We start from the raw sequence: 19,633 nt of genomic DNA, 5'->3' as shown, positions 1-19,633 counted from the left end.
CTTGGGAAATATAGTCTGGGAAAACAAGCCACTTGGCATTGCTGGAACATAGAGTGAGTGTGTTTGAGTGCCTGCAGGCATGTGCACTTTGTGTGTACAAGCAGTTATATGGAGGGTGGACACAGTAGAGGAGAATCAACAAGTAGAGTGATGCCAGATGGAAGCAAAATGAGACACTGTTCTGATGCACAGAGCTGAACATCCCTATAGACAGTGGTTCCAGATGTGGTCGGTGAGGGGAAATGCCTCAGAGTACAAGGGACATGTGACATGGCAGCCTCCGTGAGGAGGCAGAGAAAACTTCAATCCTGAACCAGTACCCAAGGTCAAGTGTCTGAGGAGCTTGGGTTGGGGTGAAAGTGGGGTGAGAAGACAAGGCATGTCACATACAGGGGACAGGCGCTGACACAGCACCAGTTCAGGGGACACGCGAGAATCAGAGTACCAGCATGCCTGAAGTGAGGGTTGTGCGGCAGGACTAGGGTTCATAAAGGGAAGTCTGGAAGCAGAATACAGAGAGAGAAAAGAGGAGCTTTATACTGTAGTCTCTTCTAGAAGTAGTGAGACTAAATCTGGGATTTTTAAAATTGTTATGAATTATTTTCCTATACACGGGAATGAGGGGGAAAGTTGGTCTCCCAGAGTCCTCCCACCTGGCTGTGACTTCACCGAGTGCTGCCCACCTGCTCTTCAGCACTCTCCTTCCTCTTCTCAGGTTGTCCTGAGGTGAATGGAGCCAAATGTGTGTTTTGCAATAAGGGCTTTTTTGTACTAACATGCACAACTAGAGCATATTAATGGGGGTCAGCCCCCTAATCACAATATTTGCATACAGTGATGGTGTGTGGTGATCATATTTGACTTCTTCCCTTCCTTCACTTCTGCTAATCCCTCTTCTATATTCAGGCCAAGAGCATTTTTAACTTCCGCATATGACAAAGACAGTGCACCTCTAGTTCCCTCCTTGTCGCTGTAAATGGTAGGGTTTATTCTTACTTATGAGTGAGTAGTATTCCACTGTGCATCTGTCATCTGTTTATGAGCACCTAGGCAGATCCTACATCATGATGTCATTGATGGCACTGCAGGAACCCGAGTGTGCAGGTAACTTGATTCCCTGAGGATATAGAACCAGAAGTGAGATAGCTGAATCATATGGTAGAGCTATTTTTAGGTTAGTGAGGAACCACAGTTCTGTTCTACATAATAGTGCTAGCTCACATTCCCACCAGCAGTGTGCAGGCTCCTTTTCCTCCACATCATCATTAGCTTTGAGGTGTGTGTGTGTGCATGTGTGCGAATGTGTGTGTTCACAATTTTGAGGTGAGACTGTAGCTTGTTAATGATGCAAAGTAACTTCACATACTTTTTGGCCATTTCTGTTTCTTTTGAGATGAATCTGTTCAGATCATGTGCCCATTCTTAATTGCATTGCCTGCTTTTTTTATGTTTTTATTTGATATGCACTTTGGATATTAACCTTCTATCAGATGACTAGCTGGCAGACATTTCTTCTCTTTTTGTGGGCTGTCTCTTCACTCTGTTTTCTTTGCTTTGTAGAAACTTTATTTGTTATGACCCTATTTGCCAGTTTTTGCATGTTTCCTGTACTCGGAGATGCCTAAGCAGAACCAAACTACCATCAATACCCCTTGAAAAAGAGCAGTGAACACATGCCCAGGTTGCTGTTGTGCTTAGCTTTAGTGCAGGTGAGATAAGCTCCTGGCTATACTTGGTTGTTACTGCACCCGACTTTCTCCTGCTCATGTGGGTTTCTTTTCTCTTTCCCCTTACAATTTAGCTATTAATAAAATTAAATTAGTCACATATTTTTGAAAGATGTGATGCTCAACCTACGGTGATTTTGCTCTGCTACCCCACCCAGGGGACATTCAGTAATGCTGGCGACATTCTTGTCTCAACCTAAAACAGGACTTTTGTCTTCCAGTGGGTAAATGTCCTACAGTGCACAGCACAGTCCCCACAGTAGAGCTACCTGCCTGCGCCCCGTGCTGCAGCAGCCACCCTCTGTGCCTCCCACCCCACTCCACCCTGCTTTGCAAATTGCAGTCCTATCGCTTGTTAAGTGGATCCTCTTTCCATTTTGTCTCTGATGGGCTGGTGGGTAGACTGAAATCTTGACCAGTTTCAGGCTGGCCCTTTGGGGGAGACAAAAAGCACTTCTCAAACTGTGTCATGTGATAAGTGGCAGCAGGTTTTACAGTTCATCATAAAGCTGAAGGGAGGGAGAGCTTCGGAAGGTTCTAGAAGGCAGAATTGCTCAGTGGAGAGTACAGGGAAGGAGGATCAAGGCAGTGCTGTCATCACCCAGAAGTGGGCTCAGTGGCCAGGTGTGACAAGCCTGGCTGCACCAGTGCTGCGGAACATCGAGTTCACCTGCACATAGGGAGAAGAGCGGGTGGGCTCTTCACGGCCACTTCTGTTCGGGCAGAGCTTGTTCCAAGACTGACTGTGAGCGAGATGGGTTGGTCTCTAAGGAGGAGTATTTGTCTAGAGCCACTTCATTTGTCCAGGTACTAAGCTTTTGCCCTTTCTGTGGTGACCCTTTTGACCTCACCCGTCTCCTTAGACTTTGATTCTTGTTTCATCTCCCTTTACAAGTGACTCCTGGTAGACCTAATACTATTTACCCACATAGACTCATGTATTCTGATTGGCATCCATGCCTCAGTTCATCCTCCCTCCCCTTCTGCAAGCCTAAGCCCAGCCCAGCTATTCTCTCAACTGTGGCTCACTTCCTGTGGGCCCTGTCCTGCCAGCACCAGGCATAATCAGACGTTCCGCACTGGAAACAGCTGCTCCTGCCTCCTGTGCCCTTTCTCCTTTCTCTCCAGCCAGATATCACCATGATGTTACTCATGGCTCCTACTTCATCTTAGCTCTTGCTAACTTCTCCCATGCTCCTCAAGGAGACCAGCACCCCCAGCGTGACTGCTGCTGCTGCTGCTGCTGCTAGACACCTCCTATGAGGCCACACTCCCCTCTACCACTATTGCTGACACCCTTGGTGTCTTCTTCGGCCAGGTGATCATTCCCAAGTCTTGAGCAACTCACTTAGATAATTGTTCACTTCTGATATCACATGACCAGTTCCAGTGGCCTTCCCAAGTGTCTAGTGGATGTCCAACAGCAGTGAGAAAGGTGAGTGAGATTTTGTCTCATGGGCAGGGTAGGATGGATAGCCAATGGCCAAGACTACAAGAAAATGAATCTAGCTGCTGAGTCTTATTCTTAAGAAAATAGAATGCATTCTAGAAGAAACAGGGATACGTAACTGTGGCCTGTTCATCCAAGTGTACTGCATCCCCACATGGGACCTCAGACAGTGCAGTCACATTGAACTTACTGCTTTGTCTTACGGGCTGCTTGCCACTCAGTTCCCCTGTCTGCCTCAGTCAGAAAGGAGACAGCTCCCAGAGTCTCTTCTCCAGTCCCATCCCACACACTTGCCTTGTCCCCAACCCTAGTGATTTTGCAGAGTGTCTGATACTTAGTTGTCTACATTTAGCTGCTGCTCCCTGCCCAAGCCGATCTCTGAATATCTTGTTTATACTTCAAGGCAAAGCCTTCCCAAGGTCAGAGCCCACAGAGCCAAAGTGCCCATTAGAAAGGGAGACCTGCCCATCACCGCCACACCACACCCCTTCGCCTCATTTGTAGTTCTCTTACAGAAGGTCAGTTCTCACCTGGGCAGTTGTTCCACTCACTGCCCTGGATGGCACCTTCTGTGTACTGCCTCCCTCTGTGTGAATGACCCAATACCATGCCAAGGCCATGGCAGAGGGTGGGGAGTGGAGGTGAGCTCCTTACTTCAGAAAAGCCCTTCCTGGCTGGTGACTTGTTGTATTAGGAGCGGCAGGCTGCGTTCCTGGCGCCCGGCCGCCCCCAAGGCTAGCTTTACCCAAAATAATTACATGGAAACTGTATTCTTTTAAACACTGCTTGGCCCATTAGTTTTAACCTCTTATTGGCTGGCTCTTACATATTGATCTAACCCATTTCTAATATTTTGTATAGCACCACGAGCTGGCTTACCAGGAAAGATCTTAACCTGCATCTGTCTGGAATGGGAGAATCATGGCGACTGCCTGACTTGGCTTCTTTCTCCCAGCATTCTGTTCTGTCTACTCCGCCTACCTAATTTTCTGTCCCATTAAAGGCCAAGGCAGTTTCTTTATTAACCAATGAAAGTAACACATAGACAGATGACTCTCCTCCATCAGTGACTCCTGAGAGCCCCACAAAACTGACCGTGAGCGGACAGGCCCTGTCCTCCAGGGAGAAAGATGTGTTCCCTTACAGTTGACAGAGTGTAAAGTCTCAATTTGCTCAGAGCATGACATGACACGGCATGGAGTCTGTGCAGGTCCATGGGGAGGAAAGAGCATGGCAAAGGGAAAAGCCTGGAGTAGCTGCAGGAGGGGACACGGTGGTGGAGCCAGGCCTAGATGGAGACATGTAACCACCATGAAGCTAGAAGAAACTGCCACGATGGATAAACATGGAGCAGCAGCCAGATTTTCTCTCTGGAAGTTCTGCCTCCCCATGGGTGATAGCTCTGGAAAGGCCCAGAGGGAGGCAAAGTAGCAGGGTCCAAGGGTTGGGAGCTGATGGCTTGGTGTCTGCAGAAGTTGTAACATCCTTATTTCTTCAAACATTGGAAACCTTACCTTAGCTTGTTTCCCAGCAAGGGTGGCCTCTGGATTTGATTTGATTCTGTTTTGCGGGTTAAACAGATCACCCCTAGTCTTTACTTGGTTATGTAAGATGCACAGCTTGTTTCCCTGCTGTATGAAGTGGCCTTGGAGCTGTTGTGTTTGGTTTTTTTACCGTCGCTTCTGTCAAGGTCCTTGTATATATGGTCCTGCAGTGGACTTGGAGACAGTGAAGGGAGATGGGAGCTATAACAATCTGTAGTGTGTGTATGGGAGCTTAGTGATGTGTACAGCAAGGAACACCCTGTGGGCATATCCTTGAGGCTGTGGAGTAAATTCTAGAGCTTTTAAATTATGTTATTATTTTACAGTGTGTGTGTGTGACTGTGAGTGTAGGTGCTCTTGGAGGCCAAAGGCATTGGATCCCCTGCTGCTGAAATTCCAGACTATGTGAGCTGCCCTATGTATGTTCTGGAAACCAAACCCATGTCCTATGTAAGCGTAGCAAGTTCTTTTAACTACGAAGCCATCTTTGCAGCTTTTGAAGGAGCATCCCAGGTAAGGCGAGCTGATAAGTTTTAAGTTGGGAGGAGGGCTTCATGGAAGAGGCGAGTTGTAGATGGCACTTTGTTTTTAATTTTGATACTGTATTCATTTATGTGTGTGCGTGTGTGTGTGTACACATAAACATGGGATGTTACAGGGGACAGAACAAGTGGCAATGGGTGGAGTGTGAAACTTGCCTCGTTTCAATCCAGCAGCAGAAAGAGCCCCCAGTGACATAGGACTTCCTGTTAGGCCCCACCTTTTAAAGGTCCATGTCACTTCTATACCATCACCCCACGGATCAAGATCAGATTATAACAGACGTCAAGATCAGAGTCCAAGAAAGTACATTCTGACCCCAGCCTGTGAGAAGATACCTGGCCCCCACTCTTGGGTCAGAACCGCTGCTGCTGCTCTGGGCAGTCTCATTTTGGAGCACCCTTTCTGTTTGTAGGCAGCTTATTAAAAACAAAGCAGGCCCATATTACGCTTAGCAAACGTTCATTCAAGGACAGCAGATAAGTTGGGGCTTGTGTTGGTGTGGCTGGTCTCCATGGTCCTGTGTGGTCATGGGAAGGGGCTAAGGAATTTTGTATCTCCAGGTTGAAGCTTGTTGACTTTTCAGCATGTATATGTATGGGGAGGGAAGATACACACATGTGTGTATGGATGTCCTTATCTGTGCATGTGTGTGTGTATATGTGGAGACCAGAGGTTGACTTTATGATCACTTTTCACCTTATGTTTTAAGACAGGGTCTCTCACTGAACCTACAGCTCACTCTTTCACATAGTCAGCCCGCCAGTGAGCCCTAGGGATCCAGTCTACCCATTTCCACCCCTGCTCCCCACCAGCACTGGAGTTACAGATAGCACACACAGCTTTTCCAGAGGTTCTGGGAAGTCTGAACTGGCATCCTCATGCTTAGGCAGCAGACCCAGTGAGCCATGTCTTCAGCCCCACTAGTGGCCATTTGAAAGTACATCTGTACAGACACGATTGCCACTGTTTGGGAAGACAGGGTGCAGCAGGCATGCTGTGTGCATCTTCCCTTCACTGTTGGAGATGATGGCTGTCATTTCCACCATTACCACATGGTAGCAGGAAACCACAGTGTGTCACATCAGCTGATCATACACAGAGATTCCTCTGACTGGGGGCCAAGAGTCCACATAGCTCCCCAGGATTCCTATGGGGAGACGTCCACTGAACCTGTGTGGATATCAAGGGTCTCTAGTGGCTCTGCTGTGTATTCTCTCAGAGTCTCCATTCTTCAGGAATATCCCACTGGACATGTTGAAACTGGCCTCAAGGACCCAAGAGAGGTGTGGCAGGGTGATGTGTCTGCCCCTCCTCTATCTTCAAGCCACAGTGAGCTTTGTGTCTCTCTGACTCTTGGACTTCAGCTTCCACTATCTCCTCGCCTTCCCGTTCCACCATCTTACCTCCCTCGTGAGGATCTTTCTGCTGACTTTGGCCATCTTGATATTCTTGTATCCTGTCCCTCTCTGGTGACCTTAGTTCATTTGCCAAGCAAGGTGACATAGTCATGCATCCCAGGTTATAGGATGTGACCATTTTTGTGGCAGTCATTACCTAGCTTACCACATTGTGGTAATATTTTAGAAGCCAACCAGGCAGGTGGCCTACACTTGTAATTTCAGCACTCAAGAGGCTGAAGCAGAAGGATCACCACTAGTTGGAGATCAGCCTTGTTATACAGTACGTTCAACACCAGCCTGGGCTATTGAGTAGGACTGTTCCCAAACGGGCAACTACCAAAGAAATCAGAGGTCTACAGGGGCCATAGTGGCCTGTGGCTCTTGCAGTCCAGGATCGCCTCAACCCCCAGCAGCTCCAGTTAAGGGGTGTGCAGGACACTGCCCCATACCCGCGTGTGTTTCCTTTATTTCACTTGTGCTGATTTAGCGGTCATCTTAAACAATCCATTTTACGTTTTGATTTCTTTTGTTTTAAAAGCAGATAGCCAGCAGGAAAAACAGCCTGGTGGCCATCCAGTCTTCGACATCCGCAAAAATAAAAGCCCCAGTCCCTCAGCCTGTTGTCGTCCCTGTGAAGAAAGACAAACGGCAGAATTCTTCACGCTTTAACGCCAGCAATAACAGAGAACTGCAAAAACTCCCGTCTTTAAAAGGTAATCCCGTTTGTCTTCTCAGAGTAGAAAGTTGGTTACTGGGAAGGAATGCTGTTTCAGAGCCTTGCTGGCTCCTTAGGGATCAGGTTTGTGTTTGTTTGTTTGTTGTTTGTTCTTCCTGGCTCAGTTTTTCCTTGGTTTAAAGGTCACTTAACTTTCCTGAACTAATATTTTTAATTCCAGAGCTTTTGGAATAAAACTCTAATAGCTACATGTGTTAGAAGTACACTACACTAAGACAATAAGGAGAACTTCTTCAAATCCTAGCTATAAGTAAGCTAGCCATTTTTCTCTCACATAATTCTCCGGCTTGTCTTAGAACTCCAGCCTTCAGAAGGTAATCACAAAAGTCAAGGCAGACAACCAGCTCAGTGTTTTGCAAACTTTTGTGGACACCTGGGTCCTTTGCCTGAGACCGGCCAGGGAGTAGGGCCTTTCGCTTGGAACTGCTCTCAGTGGCACAGCCCCCTCTTTCTACCAGAGGAACATTAAACTCTTACCTTTTCCTCCAGGATGGCTCGGTGTTGGGGTGCTTACGACCTTGTCAAGGAAAATGGTCAAGGAACCTATAGTAAGATGTGATCTTCTGATACTCTTTACATGTTCTGAGATCTAAGACCACTGTGTGAAGTAGCTATTAGACATCTGTCATACCTGAAATTTATAATGATTCATCTTTTTATAATTAATCTTGACTGAGTATGTAGAGATCAGGAAGTTGACCTTTAGAGCTGTATTCCCAGAGCTCCATGCGGATGTGCCTGGGGGAGGGGAAGGTAAAGGCTTTCCCTCCATTTGCTAGCAGGTAGTTGGACCACCTCTGGACACAGGGCCTGTTCTGAGGGGCATGGTACCAAGCAAAGGTCCCTTGCTCTTTGGATCCCAGTGTCTGGGTGGTGAGACAGTGAGTGACTGATGTGTGACTCCTCTGTGCATTGCCTCAGTAGAATCAGAGAGATGTGGCATCTGGGTTGAGAAAAGCTCAGGATAACTGTGCTGAGCCTTGCTTTAAGGCTCAGCTGGTGCCTAGAGCTCACTGTCATCGGGGCATGTTCACACGGTTCACACGCAGGTCAGAGCCCAGGAAGGACGCAGCATAGGCTGGACTGTGATTTCATCTTAGAAGCTTTACACCTTTCAGGGAGTCTCTGTGCTGTGCGAGGCACCTCTTGGCCCACTGCTCTCTCTGTCTCTGCCTGTTGTTCTCCACCTCTGTCTCCACCTTTTCTCCTTACACCAGTTCTTTTTCTATAGCACCCTCTTATCAGACCCAAGGTGTACTGACACAAGGACTCAGTGGTCTTTCCCAAAGGCAGCCTTCGGGTTTCCATGTACCGCTCTCCTGCCATCATAACAGGGACTAATGTGCCTGGGTTTCAGAAATAGTCAAATGTGGCTGACCCGTGTGCTCATGAAGTAGGCTCGGCTGGACGAAGCACTTTGTGTTAATCTGTGTCTTCCTCTCGTAGTGGGTCCACGCAGTGTTACTCTGTAACAGCTATGTGGGGTTCTGAGTAGATCTTTTCCTCTCTTCCATATCTCTCTTCTTCTGTTTCTGTTCAGTACTCCCTCACCCCACCATTATTCTAACTAGCCTATTTTTTATCCTTTTGTTTACTAAGTTAAATACTGAGTTCTCTTATTTTTAGTTTTCTAACAGTATAAAGCCATGTGCTCTTCTGAGAATAACTTTAGCTCTACTCTTGGGTTTTTATTTTAACTTCAGGTTAGATTCCCCCTCTTTTTTTAGAGTTTCATTGGGACACAGTTGACATACCCTGAGATCGTCTATCATAAGTAGACGTTTTAATTCTTTAATAAAAGTGTACAGGTGTGCAGTCATTCCACACTCAGTTTCTCTCAGCTCCTACTCCTCCCCGTCTGCAGGTAGCTGTTGCTCTGCTTTCTGTCTCTAGATTTGAAGTCATATGTGATCTTTTTTTGTCAACCCATCTTATTTTGTATGGGTGTTTTGTGTGCACCACTTGTATGTAGTACCTGAGGAGGCCAGGAGAGGGCACCAGATTCCCTGGGACTGTACTTACAGGTGTTTATGAGTACCTGTGCAGTTGCTGGGAGTCTGACTCAGGACCTCTGGAAGAGCAGCAGTGCCCTTAACCACTAAGCCATCTCTCCAATTCCATATGGATTTTTTTCAAAGTGATGATTGATCCTTTTGTTTGCCAGTTTCTAAAGAGATAAGTCAGCCTTAGCCCCTTTCAAGGATAAAGAGTATTTTGCTTTGTTTTACGATAATTTGATGTACCTATACAATGTGTAACAACTCAACCAAGGCAATTAGCATTCCATCTCCTTAAGCCTGTATTATTTCTTCTTTGTAAGTATTTTAAATCTATAATAAATTGTGAAAAATAGTCATCCTACAAAACTACTACTGGAACTTAGCTCTTATCTAACTAGTGGCACCTATTATCCATCTCTATCCAGTTTCCCTCAGGTTCTGTGAGATCCGCTGTTTTTGCCATCACTTTGTCGTTCTCAGTAGAACAGAACATGCAGCCTCTGTGTTTCTATCCCTGGTGTATTTTACTCAATATCCCTGTGTTGTCACAAATGAATTTAATTTTTTATGGATCACTAATAAAGACTCCATTTGGTGTGTGCGCCACATTGCCCGTGCCCATGCTTTTTCAGTTGATACCTGTAGTTTGACTTTCTTTGGCCCACCCGCTCCCGCGGCTTTATTAATTATGAAAGCTTGGCCTTAGCTTAGGCTTGTTCCCAACTAGCTCTTATAATTTAAATTAACCTGTTTACATTAATCTATGTTCTGCCACATGGCTCATTATCTCTCCTCCGTACCATAAATCCAGCTTCCTCCACTTCTTACCACTTCTCACTGGTGAGTCCCTGTCTCTCTGACTCCTTTCCAAGGTTCCTGTCTCTGCCCAGAAGTTCTGCCTATCGCCTCCTGCCATTCATCTTTTCATTAAACCATTCAGAAGGTGCCTTGGCAAGAGACACATCTTCACAGTGTACAAAAAGATTATCCCTGTCTTGGCTGCTGAAACGGTGCTGCAGTGAGCATGGGCATGTGCGTGGCTCCTTTGGATGTATCATGGAATGGGCTCTGCTGGGCAGCTCCACAGTGGCTGTGCTAATTGACACTCCTAGCCATCTTTCACATCTTTGTCAGCATTGTTGGACTTTTTCCTTGAACAACCGGCCAGGGAAGAATGGTACCTCCGTGTGTGGTTTGATTCATACTCCCTAGATTTGGATCATTTGCTCACTTGAATGAGCTAGGGAGGGATATTATCAGTTAAGTTCCATGTATGTCTGGATTCTGTCCCGTCGGATGACTTGTTAGTGCACCTGTTCTGTCTAAAAGTTGTCTGTGTACTCCTCAAGCTTCCTGCTTTGCTATGTTTCTATTTGTCTGCCTTGTCTTTGATTGCTTGTACTCCTGGGGAATCAATAACAAGAACCACGCCCACACAGCATCTCTACTTCTCTAGTAGTTTCCTGGTTTCAGAACCTAGACTTAGATCTTTGATCCATTTCAAGTTAATTTTTATATATGAGAAGAGACAGGAGTCTAGTCTCATGCTTCTACATGTGGCTGTCCATTTTGTTGGCACCATTTAGCTAGCAGACTGTCCTTTCCCATGGCATATTTTTCAGTTGACGGTGTCTGTGGACTGATTGATAGGTTTTTAGTTCAGTTTTATCAGTCTGTGTATCAGTTTTACACCAGTGCTGTGGTACAGCTTTCGAGTATATATTTGAAATGGGGTTCTTTGCCTCTTCCCGTTTTGTTCTTTTTGCTCACAGTTGCTGGGGTGGCGTGAGAGCACAGTTCAGTGGTGGAGTGCTTATCGAGACTACAGAGCCCTCCGATTGTCCCAGCACCACAAGGATATTTTATGGTTCTGTGTAGATTTTATGCTTATTTTTCTATTTCTATTTTTGTGAAGCATGTCGTTTAGTATTTTGATAGGAGTTATATTGAATTGATCAGACTACCTTAGATAGTATAGGCTTTTGTATAATAATGTTCATTCAGCCAATCCATGGACATGGGAGCATGGTCTCCCATCTTGGGGTGTCTCTTCCAATTTGTTTTATCACTGCTTTTTAACTGTGTCACTTTCCTGGTATAGTTTATGCCTACGTCCTTTATTGTTTATATCTGTTATGGATGGAGTTTTCTTTAGTTTTCTGCAAATTTGTTGTCAGTACGTAGAAATGACCCTAGAATTTTTGTCTGCTTCTGTTTTTGAGGTAGTCTCAATGTATTCCCCAGGTTTGAACTTGTGAGCCCAAGTGATGGCTCCCGAGTAGTTGGGTCTACAGGCATGTGCCATCACACCCAGCTTACACTGACTTTTCTTTTACTGTACCATTGATTGAACCAAGGACTTTATGAATTGCAGGAAAGTGCTCTGCCACTGAGCTATATCCCCAGCCTTATTTTTCCTTTATTATTTTGCAACATAAATTCACTAATTTGGCCAGGCTATCCTTAAACTTACCTTGCAGTCTAAACAGGCTCTGAATCTTTAGTGTCCTGCCTTAGCCTCCTGCACAGCTGAGATTATAGTTTGTAGTGCCTGGCCTGCCTTATACTCGTTTTCTAATGTTGATTTTGTGTTGGGCAATATTACTAGATTCTTATATCAATTTTTTTCTTTTATCAGTTTTAGTGGGTATTTATTAGTGTAACCTTCAAACTTTCCTATATAGAGACTGGAGAGGTGTCTCAGGAAGTGTCAGTAAAAAAGCACTGACTGCTCTTCCAAAGGACCCAGGTTCAAGCCCCAGCTCTTACATGACAGTTTCAGGGGCTCTGTCTTAATCATTGGTCTATGGCTGTTGCTGTGAAGAGACACCATGACTCTTTTTTTTCCCAAGGCAGAATGTCTCTGTGTAACAGTCTTGGCTGCCCTGGAACTCTCTTGGAGCCCAGGCTGGCCTCAGACTCACTGAGATCTGCCTGCCTCTGCCTCCCAAGTGCTGGGATTAAAGGCATGCACCATCACCACTGACAACTATAGCAGCTCTTATAAAGGAAAGCATTCAATTGGGGCTGGTTTACAGTTTCAGAGGTTAGTCCATAGTCAGCATGGCGGGAAGCATGGTAGCATGCAGGCAGACATGGTGCTGGAGAAGGGGCCGAGAGTTTTATATCTAGATCCACGGGCAGGAAGAGAGGAATGAGATTCTGGGCCTGGCTTGTGCTTTTGAGACCTCAAAGCCCACCCCCAGTGACACCCTTCCTCCAACAAGGCCACACCTCCTAATCCTTTCAAATAGCCCAATTTCCTATGAGCCTATGGGGGCCATTTTCATTCAGACCACTACAGGATCCAGTGTCCTCTTCTTACTTCCACAGGCACCAGGCATGTATCTAGGTATATCATATCTGGGAAGGCCAGAAGAGAGTGTTGAATCCTTTGAAACAGATGTTACAGGTGGTTGTAACCTACCATGTGGGTCCTGGGAACCAAACGTGGGTCTTCTGCAAGACCAACAAGTGTTCTTAGCCACTGAGCCATCTCACCAACCCCCATTTTAAGTGTTTTAAAAAAAGTTTTAGCCAAGTGGTGGCAGCGCATGCCTTTAATCTCAGCACTTGGGAGGCAGAATGAGGTGGATCTCTGTGAGTTCAAAGTCAGCTGTTCTACAGAGAGAGATTCAGGACAGCCAAGAATACACAAGGAAACCCTGTCTTGAAAATCCAAAAGAAAAGAAAAGTTTGTTGGTGACTTTTTTGTATTTTGTTCATTTATTCATGGATGAAATTGGGTTGTTAAAAGTCCTCCAGTGTTACTGTATTATGAATATAACCTGTCCTTACAGATCTATCAAGCCGCTGTATGCCTTTGTGTATTCTGCTGTAGAACACACATGTATGTCTAAGTATTATGTGCTCTTATTGAAGTTACCCCCACCATAACATAATGATGTTTTAAGTCTCTCTTTAGAACTTTTCTTACCTCACTTATCTTTTGTCTGGTGTAAGTGTAGCAGCTCCTGATGATTTGGGTTCTTTCAGTGTAGATCTAGTTTTCTGATCCTTGAACTTTCCGTCCGTTTGCTTTCACCTGTGCAAGTGTGTTTCTTGGAGATACCATGTAGGTTGGTCTTGTTTTTTTTTAATATCTCTTGATAATTGTAGATTTAATCCATTGTCATTCAAGGTTATTATTATTAGGTAGGAACACAGTCTTGGCTTTCTGCTAATCAGCTGGTTGCATAACATTGTTTTTTCTATATCTCTTACTGTTTATGTTTTGGTGTTTTTCTTTTTCGTACTGATACTTTAATAACTGTTCTTTTAGTGAATTTGACTTAGTCATTTTTTGTTCTTGTTTTGCTTTTCAAGATAGGGTTTCTCTGTGTAACTTTGGCTGTCTTGGAACTTGCTCTGTAGACCAGGCTTGGCCTTGAACTCACAGGGATCGACCTGCCTTTGCTTCCTGGGATTAAAGGCACGTACCACCGTTGCCTGGCAATTTAAGCATTTTGGTTTTGTTATTGTGGCTATCTTAAGGTTCCCCAGTGTAGGAGTTCTGAAACTGGATGTCTAATGGTTATGCATTCCCTCAGTTTTTTGCTTCTCTTGGAGACTTGCGTTCATCATTCTGAAGAATAGCGCTGTTGGGCATGGTGGTTAATCTTCAACAGTGGTGAAAATGAGGACATGCCAATGCTCAGTCCGTGAGAATATGAAGTGGTATGTCCTTTCTGGAGAACACTCTGGCCATTTCTTCTAAAGCTAAACAGAAACTTAACATACAAATTCTATAACCCACTCTATCTACACAAAAGAAATGAGAACATATGTTCATGTAGAGCATGGGTGCTCACAGAGACATTCATGATAGCTAAAAAGCAACTCAAATGACTATTCACTGCTGAATGGAAAAATAAAACACGGTATTAGCCATGTGAAGGAATATTACTCAGCATTAAAAAGAAACAAAGCACTCAACACAGATGAGCCTCAACAAGCATTACACCAAGTGAAGAGCCATATGTAAAAGACCATGTGTTGTTCATACAAGAATCTGAGACCCAGCAATGTTGTCCTTTTGAGACAGGGTCCCACTACATAGCCCTGCCTGGCCTGGAGCTTACTATGTAGACTAAACTGACCTCAGATTCACATAGATCTGCTTGTTGAGCCTCCCAAGAGATGGGATTAAAGGCGTGCACCACCCAGCCCCCAGGCCCAGCCACCCTAGACGTCTTTAACTTGATCTTATTGAAATATAAATGTTTTTTGTGTTTGGATGTGAGTCCTTTATCCCCCCCCACACACACACACACAGGGCTTCACTATAGCTTTGGAGCCTGTCCTGGAACTAGCTCTTGTAAACCAGGCTAGCCTCGAATTCACAGAGATCTGCTTGCCTCTGCCTCCCAAGAGCTGGGATTAAAGGCATGCACCACCACCGCCCAACTTATGAGTCTTTTATCATATCATAAAACACAGTCATCACTGTTAAAAAAAATTAAAAATAAAATGCACCCTTAATTCCCATTGTTCTCATTAGTAGGCACAGAATCATTCTGTTTCTTTGTGATAAGTTTCTGAATATTTGTTCTCTGCTGTCTCATTGATCCTCTTCAGATTTGTCTCTATCTGCAGTCCTCCTATGGACCTTTTAATTTCATATGTATTTTTTTCATTTCTGGAATTTCTAGTTGATTTTTTAAAAATTTTTTAATTTGCCTTGTAGGCTGTGGTGATGGCTTGGTTGGTAAGAGTGCATGATATACAAGTATGAAGACCCAAGTTCAGATCTCCATGTAAAATGCTGGGTATAATTATGCCTTCCCGTAAGATCAGCCTCCAGGCTCAGGGTTGGGAGCAGTCAAGGATATGACAGAATCACCAGGGCAGCTGGCCACCTACCGAGGTGAAAAACAGAAAGTTCTAGGTTCAAAGATTTTCCCTGTGTTGAGGGAATAAAGCAGAGGGCATGTAGAGCACATGTACACACATGCATACTGTGCACATATGTACATACATTCATACACTGCAAACACATGTACACATGGGCATATATTGCACACACAGGTACACACATACCCAAAAGAAATGTCATAATTTTAAAATATTTTGCTACCCTCTTGCATGTGCTATCAAGCTTGTTATTTCTTTAAACAGAGCAAACACTGGTGTTTTCCAGACTATGTCAGAAAAGACCAAAACTGGCAATTGTGGCATCTTGCTCAGAATGTCTTATTCCTGTGTGCCTCATTATTTTTTATGATGTGCTAATTGCCATACTCAATATTTTAAATAAACTGAAGTCTAGAATGAAAACCCTTCAGCAGAGGTTGGTATTTTGTTTTTTTATTCTTTAACCAGAAACTTGGAGTTCCCTAAATCATGACCCTTGACTACTAAATAGTCAGCCAAGCTAACTGCTCCACCCAGTGCCCTGCTCACCCCGGTAGTTGCTCTAAGTGGAGCCTCTGTTGGCTGGAGTGCATCACAAATGACGCTGTGTAGCCGGGTGATGGCATCCTCATTGTGGGAGATACATTGTCTATGGCAGCCGAGCAGAAGTGAGGACAGGCTGCACACCCCCCCAAGCGAAGGTGCCAGCAGAGTGATCTCTGTTGTGCAGTCGCATCCCCCTGTGCAGTGCAGAAAGCACTAGGAATAATTTGTGAGGAACATCTGGTGTCCTGCGTGCGAGTCCCCATCAGCTGTACAAGGCTGTTAGCTCGGGCATTGCTAACCCTTCAGAGTCAGTAGTGGAGCCCGCTAGCAGACATTCTTTTTCCTACCAACTGGATGTGTGAAAACTAGAGTAAGCTTTATTCTGTCTTTGGGTTAGCAATTTCCCTCTGACCTCTTGATGAGTATCAGTGTGGCTATTTTATTATCTTTGAATTTAGTGGAATCTTTTATTTTTAGCTTTTTTTAATGTTAAAATGCATGATTTCAACCCTTGATATGCCTCCTTAAAATTTCCTTTTGCTTACTGTCACTTACGTGTATGAATGATGTGCTTCATGAATTGGTGCACAGACATGTGTACTATGTCTGTGACTGGTGACTATGGACATGAGAAGAAGGCATTAGATCTCCTGAAACCAGAGTTACAGGTGGTTGTGAGCCACCATGTGGGTACTAGGAATCAAACTCAGATCCTCTGCAAGAGCAGCGAGTGCCCTTAACCTCTGAGCTGTCTCTCCAGCCCACCCTGTGTATCGTGGGACATGTTTTCACTTATTTTATTTGTGTGTTTGTGCACATGTGTGTATGTGAGATGTGGGTTCGTATGCATATGTACATTTATGTGTGGAGCATTGGTGTGCATCATGGCACATGTATGGAGGTCATAGGCAACTTCAGCTATCAGCCTTCACCTTCCACCTTGTTGGAAGCAAGGTCTTTTGTTTGATGATACAGTGAGCTAGCTGACCCAAGGGCTCTCTGTCTCTGCCTCCCATCTCTCCAGAGCACCACTGGAATTACATTTTTACATGGCCTGGTGATTTGAACTCAGTCCTTCATATTTCCATGGCAGGCACTGTACTCACTGAACATCTCCCTTACTTACTTTTGATGCCTCAATTTCTGTTATGGTGAGATGCCTCCCAGGCTCATTATATACCTTCTTGTCTCAAGCCTAACCATAGCTGTTTTTCAGAGTCTTGGTTCCTTTCAGTGGAGAACGCTATTGAAGGTCAGAAGCCGTGTGCATGATTGGGGAGGGGATGTTCATTGTTACTGGGACACAGTACTTTTAACTTTAAAGGGAAGTCAAATATACATTATTTTAAATAATGCATTCACTTAATATTTTCTATTTAAATTTTACACTATAATGTTTTATTTTCAAGGATTTTCAGTTTTCTTGTTTTGTTTTGTTCTTGAGACAGGGTTTCTTTGTGTAGTCTAGGCTATCCTAGAACTAACAACTCTGTAGACCAGGCTGGCCTCGAACTCTCAGAGCCCTCTGCCTCCCAAGTACTGGGATTAAAGTCATGTGCCACCACCACCCGGCCCTCAGTTTTATCTCTTATTAATGGAAAAATCTTGATTTCTCACCTTACTATAAATGTGGCTGTGTTCTCGACTAAAACAACTGCAGCATCAGTAATACTGACATTATTATAGGCTAGAATTTGAATTGATTCATCTTATTGTAGAAAGAACTGTTGACATTTGAATTGGGGTCCCACTAAAATTTAAATATCTGTTTAATGGGGCTTCAGGTACAACTCAGTGGTGAGGTACTTGGTAAGACCCTGGATTCCATCTTAGCACCACATGGTGGGAGGAAGTATCCTTGAGAGGGTTGGCTTTGTTGGGTACTTAACAGTCTCCTATTTAGATGTATGCTGTGCCCTCCTGCTTTCTGAGACCGTGTTCGTCTCCTTCAGGGATGACTTCTGGTTCCCCTCATGAGGTCGGGCACACTTCTTGTGTGTTGATGGCTCAGATGGTTGGCTGCTGTTGGTGGTGTAAGCCGGGCCTACTCTTCCATGTCTTAGAGACAGTCGTTGCTTCTACAAAAGCTATTACTTTTTGATTCGTGCTTTCATATCACACTCCTCTTCTGGCTTTCCTTACTCTGTACAGTGTCTTTTTAGGTTGTTTGGAATGTCTGGGTGTCTAGTTAACTCTCTAATACACATACGGAACCCCCCTTCTTTGATCAATGCTTACACCGCCCTGTCTTTCCTCGGTGTCATTATATGTTCCACGATGGTGGTGAATGTGGCCGTGCTTGCCTTGTTCCAGCATTAGTGGGAATGGAAGGCACAGCTCTCAGTGTCAGCTATTACTCTATTCTGTGGGTTCTTAAACTTTTTGAGCAGCACAAACAAATTTTTCTATAAACTTGTTTATAAAGTGTTGTTGTCATTGTTCATGTTCATTCCTTAAGATGAATTCAAAGAGAAGTAGTGTGTCAGAAGATGGCAAAAAAAAACCATTACAGATTTTGTCCACAAAATTCCCAGTGTGTGTGTGAGATGCCGGTCCCATAGTGCTTGTTCACCACTGGGTAGTATAAAAGCTTCATTCATTTGCTGCATGAAAGAGTATTTTGCATTTTAATCTAAGAGGTTGATTACAGTCTTCAGACCTACTCATTGAAAGATTAGTCTGAGTCAGTCCCTTTGTTTGGCATTTTGGGGTCTGGAAGGTAGAAGTGCTAAATATAATGAGACACACGTTTGTTGTTGTTTTAAGTGACTTACGAGGGCAGTAAGTTATTCATGACTTGTTTCTTGAGTCTGTTTTCTGTGTTTTAAAAACAAAAGGTCAACCAGGTATGATGGTACACACCTTCTAGTCCCAAAAGTCAGGAGGGAGAGGCAGGCAGAGTTGGAGGCCAGTGAGTGTCATAGTGAGACCCTATCTCAAAACAGTGTCAACGAGACTAAAAACACAGCTAGGAGGAGGCTAGTGTGGACCTTCAGTGAGCTGCAGGTGAGTCGCTGAGTACTGGATCTTTGTGAAAAGAGCCCTTCCATCCAGAGCTCCTCAGACTGGCTGTTGAATGGCAGGAAAATGTTGCCTTCCCTTGTGAAAGCTCAGTACTCCACCTTCATTCTAATATAGTTGAAAGTTCTTCTGTAGAAGTGCATGTTCTCTCTGCTTAGAAATGTATTCTGCTTGTTTCCAGGAGTTGGCCTCTTGCAGGGAACCCTACACTCAAAGTCTTCTCTAATGCTCCAGTTCTTTATTTTCTCACTGCTTTGGTGCCATGTCTTCTCTTGATGACCTATGTGCCCTGGGTGGGCAGGTGCTAGAATACAGCAAATTCTTAACTACCTGTGGTTAGAGCATAGGAACCAGTGAGCAGAGAGGTGACCACAGGTCACCCAATGTCTCCCAAGCTTCCCTGACTCAGACCTTACCTTCATCTTGAAACTGTGGCAGAGTGTACATAGCATGCTCATCATGTGACCCACACACCACAGGTGCAGTCAGCAGCATTCAGTGCATTCCCAACTCTCCATCCATACTGTCTTCCCAGACTCTCATCATCCTTGCAGAAGCTTTGCCCTGCAGTAGATTCCCCTCTGTAGTAGTCTCCACTCTGCTCCTCTGAAGTTTGATGGCTGCAGGAGTCTCATATAAGCAGAGTCCTCCTGTATCTGTTCTCCATCTGGCTCACTTCACTTAGCAGGAGTCCTGAAGGCTCACCAGAACTTTCTTCCTTCCTAAGGCTAAATGATATTGCATTGTATGTTCTGGGTACTTCCCTCTATGGAAGCTGAGGAAGAAAGTGTTCAAACATGCTACCCTTCACCA

The 19,633-nt window shown here is 44.7% G+C and overlaps 1 protein-coding gene across 6 annotated transcripts in view; it reads left to right on the top strand.

The window, feature by feature from the left end:
- Ppp2r5c (protein phosphatase 2 regulatory subunit B'gamma) overlaps window positions 1-19,633 on the top strand; it is a 130,243-nt gene that overhangs the window by 18,792 nt on the left and 91,818 nt on the right. For 4 of the 6 annotated variants that reach the window (XM_075948602.1, XM_075948605.1, XM_075948604.1 and 1 more), the window contains exon 3: window positions 7,203-7,377. The exons of 1 other annotated variant lie outside the window; for it this stretch is intronic. In XM_075948602.1, coding sequence (XP_075804717.1) covers window positions 7,203-7,377 — 175 coding nt within the window. The remainder of the gene's footprint in view (window positions 1-7,202; window positions 7,378-19,633) is intronic. One more of the 6 variants, XM_075948603.1, reaches the window with a different exon arrangement.

This window comes from Microtus pennsylvanicus, chromosome 14 (assembly GCF_037038515.1).
Source record: "Microtus pennsylvanicus isolate mMicPen1 chromosome 14, mMicPen1.hap1, whole genome shotgun sequence".
NCBI classification, from domain to species: Eukaryota; Metazoa; Chordata; class Mammalia; order Rodentia; family Cricetidae; genus Microtus; species Microtus pennsylvanicus.
Note: the sequence above shows the minus strand (reverse complement) of the source record. Positions and strands in the feature narration are given on the sequence as shown.